This window comes from Rattus rattus, chromosome 2, assembly GCF_011064425.1.
Source record: "Rattus rattus isolate New Zealand chromosome 2, Rrattus_CSIRO_v1, whole genome shotgun sequence".
Taxonomy (NCBI): domain Eukaryota; kingdom Metazoa; phylum Chordata; class Mammalia; order Rodentia; family Muridae; genus Rattus; species Rattus rattus.
In genome coordinates, this window is record NC_046155.1 from 103,426,210 (window position 1) to 103,430,158 (window position 3,949).

General features: G+C 37.8%; 1 protein-coding gene across 1 annotated transcript; it reads left to right on the forward strand.

The window, feature by feature from the left end:
• The first annotated feature begins 617 nt into the window (after nucleotides 1-617).
• Nucleotides 618-1,586, forward strand: LOC116894098 (olfactory receptor 688-like). The gene has a single exon (XM_032895818.1). The coding sequence runs from the start codon at nucleotides 621-623 to the stop codon at nucleotides 1,584-1,586; it is 966 nt and encodes a 321-aa protein (XP_032751709.1). The 5' UTR covers nucleotides 618-620.
• Nucleotides 1,587-3,949: the final 2,363 nt, after the last annotated feature.

A 3,949-nucleotide genomic window follows, 5' to 3' on the forward strand; every position in this document is an offset into this window, starting at 1 on the left:
AAAATATAAAATATATTGTATTTAATGTAAGTCCTATCTTAATTCCCATTAGCATAAATTAAAAATGTGATTTACATAGTCTCATAATAACATTGTTTTACACTGATATTCTATTTATGAATTTCAAACCATTTCAGTGACACAGGAAACAAAATAAGGGACATAAATATTTAGAAAGAGAAAAATGCTGTGTTTATGTAACTTTTTGTTCTATCTATAAAATAAATGTTTTAGAAGCACTACCAATGAGAAATTATAGAAATTACTGATACTTTACTAAAAGGGATGATATAGAAGATTAAAAAAATTGCAATGTTTGGGTACTTTTGTTCCTCTGTCAAATTTTTCTAGAGATTTTTGGGATTTTGGTTTGGTTCGGTGGGTTGGTTTCCTTTGGTTTTTACTTAATCACTCTAAATCCTGCACACTGTCCCCTTCTGGTCACCCTTCCCACAATTTAAGGTCTTACTGTGAATTCAGTATGTTCAAAAGTTATGTATGTTAACCTACAATAGGTCATGTAGGTTAGACCTATTCCTCTGCCTTAAACCTAGATAACAATAGTAATTTTCTATTTCACTCAATCTACAGCAGATTCTGAGAAGAAGACACTCCATGAAATGGGTACTGCCTTGCATGAAACCAACAACTCAGAGTTCCACGTGACTGAGTTCATTCTGCTGGGATTCCCAGGCATTCATGACTTCCAGCACTGGATCTCCTTGCCTATGGCTCTGCTTTACTTTGTAGCTCTTGGTGCCAATCTCCTTATCTTGATCACCATCTACTGTGAGCCGAGCCTGCATCAGCCAATGTACCAGTTTCTTGGTATCTTGGCTGCAGTAGATATTGGCTTGGCTACCACCAGCACCCCCAAGATCCTGGCCATCTTGTGGTTTGATGCCAAGACCATCAGCCTCCCTGAGTGTTTTGCTCAGATCTATGCAATCCATACTTTTATGGGCATGGAGTCAGGCATCTTCCTATGCATGGCAATAGATAGATATGTAGCCATTTGTTATCCCCTCAGATATCCTTCCATAGTCACTGAAGCTTTTGTAATCAAAGCCATGCTGACCATGCTGCTAAGGAACAGCCTGTTATCCATGCCAGTCCCTGTACTAGCTGCCCAGAGACAGTACTGCTCCAGAAATGAAATAGATCACTGCCTTTGCTCTAACTTGGGGGTCATTAGTCTGGCCTGTGATAATATCACTGTTAACAGGGACTACCAGTTGGCCTTGGCCTGGTTTATACTTGGAATTGACATGATTCTGGTCTGTGTTTCTTATGCTTTGATTATTCGCTCAGTGCTGCAGCTGAACTCCACTGAGGCAATATCTAAGGCCCTCAGTACCTGCAGCTCCCACCTCATCCTCATTTTGTTTTACTACACAGCTATTGTTATATTATCTGTCACTCACCTAGCAGGAAGAAGGGTTCCCCTCATCCCTGTTCTCCTCAATGTGTTACATATTGTCATCCCTCCATCCCTTAACCCCATGGTATATGCCCTTAGGACACAGGAGCTGAAGGTGGGCTTCCAGAAGGTATTTGTCTTGGGTGATTATGTATCCAGAAAATAAACTGACTATATGTGTAAGAACACTCAATGCAGTATTGCATGACAAAGAAAGTATAGGCTTTAACACCAAAATACATTGTTAAAATTGATGCCAGTTTCCAAGCTCATCCACTTTGATTTTACATTCAGTATGCAAAGTGTTGCTGGATTCTTTTCATTAATGCACCTTCTCACCTCCTGTAATATACTATCATGCAATTACTGCACACTGTAAGTTCTATAGGCAAGGAAAATGAATTGGGAAACTGCCAAGGTTGACGAGGAAGTTCAAACCTGAGATTTGGACTCAGATATTATCCAGTCTCTGCTCTTAACTCTTCTGTCCCACTCACTTCATTATTTATCTTCAAAAGTAAGTTAAGAAAAATAATGTAAGATTGTATATACTCATTTTTAGTAAAATCCCATACTGAGCATGGAAGTAGAGGTGAATGGGAGCAATGGAATAATCAGTTCTGTCAACATCAAGAGAAGGAAGGTGGGAGATAGATGACTCAGTAGTTTAAAGCACTTGTTGCTCTTGTGGAGGACCAGGATTTGATTTCCAGAACCCACATAGTGGTTGCACATCTATGTTTAACTCCAGCCCCAAGTGATCTGATGTTCTCTTCTGACATCCTCAGGCATGTATTTAGTACCCAGATAAACATACAGGCAAGATCCTCAGATGCATAATATAATAAAGTATAATAATCTAAAGTATATTTTGGAAAAAATAGGAGAAAGATGTTCATGATTACAACTTAACTAAGGAATAGAAAATGGTCAACTCCAATTGTTCAAGAGTATGAATATTCAGATCACATGACTAAGGTACAATTATAGGCTCTGGTAGATAGTTTGAGGAAAGCATTTGAACAGTGTTCAAGAGCCATGTTTAACTACAGAACGGCATTCAGACTCTGAACTCTTCCAAACACTAAAATAAAATCTCACAGTAATTATCACTGTCCACACACCCTCAGAAAGCAAACAACAAAGTAATAACATATTCCCCAAGGCATGTCTATAGTGAAGAGAAACCAGAAGGGGTTTTTCCCTTTTTTCTTCTCTTATACAATAATATATCCTGATCACATCCTTCCCTCCCCGCATTTCTTCCAGTTTCTCCTACCTCCAATCTACCCCAGATCCACTAGCCCTACATTTCTCTACAAAAAAGACCAAAAAAAGAAAAAGAAAAACAGAAGTTTGTATGAAGCTCATGTAGAAAAATATTACCATGAAAACCTGATTTTTCTCTTTATTTCGAAGAAATGAAATGAATCAATTCTACATTTCCTTTAACCTAATGTAGCTTTATAGAATGAAAATTTAAGGAGCAACTTTTAGAAGGTGAAAATCTGGACATAGTAATGGTCTCTGGTCCCAGATTATGGGCTCTTCGATTCTTGGGGAAAACAAAGTACCAGCAGCAATTCTCCTTCAACTGTAACTATAGTACTTTTAAATCCTCTGCAATGACTCACTCCACACAACTGTCTAATAAGAGTTGGACAGGGTTTATTTCTTCAGTTCAGAAACTCTTGAATTAATTTGGCCCTAGAGCTCTACAAAGAAGAAATCAAGGCATTACAAAAAGAAAAAAAATTTTTTCAACTTGACCTAAACTTCTGTCTAGTAAAATATAAATATCCTATGGATTCTGATAGTTCCCTGGCACCATAAAGAACAACAGAACCTCTATTGGCAAGCGACGATTGGCTAGAACAGAAAACTAATAAATAGGTAATAAATTTGTTACCTATTTAAATATCCAAGTTTAGAGCAACGAAGATGAAATATTGGCTTGTGTACAATGTGTAGATTTCCTGACACAATACCATGACTTTAGGATAGAATCTGGGAAAAGAACACCTGCCAATAAATTTAGAAGCTCAAGTGCAAGAACTTTAGACCACTGACAATTAAGCAGTAGAATCACCTTTCCTCTGGAAAAGTCAGTCAGATGCCATGGGCCTCCTCTGGATAAGGCAAAATTTGATCCTATGCACTTCTCTGACATTCTTCACTCATACTAAGACTATGTTAGTCACATTCCATCTTTGCCACAAAGTATTTGATAAAAACAAATTGAAGAAATAAAAATGGGAACTTATGGTTTCAAGTGATTCTCAGCTGGCTCCATTGCTTTCATGTCTGTGGCAAGACAGATATCAGTACAGAAAGGCATAGGTAAGGAGGTTGATCATTTCCTGGCTATAAGAAAGTAGAGAGAGTAGCAAAGGTTTATGGACAAGACCCTTCGAATCCATGCTCCTAGTATCCTACCTAAATCCTTTAACTACCCCCTCCACTTCCTAAGAGCTGATGCACATAAGAACTCTTCCATAGATTAATTTGTTGATAATGTTAGTCCTTTCA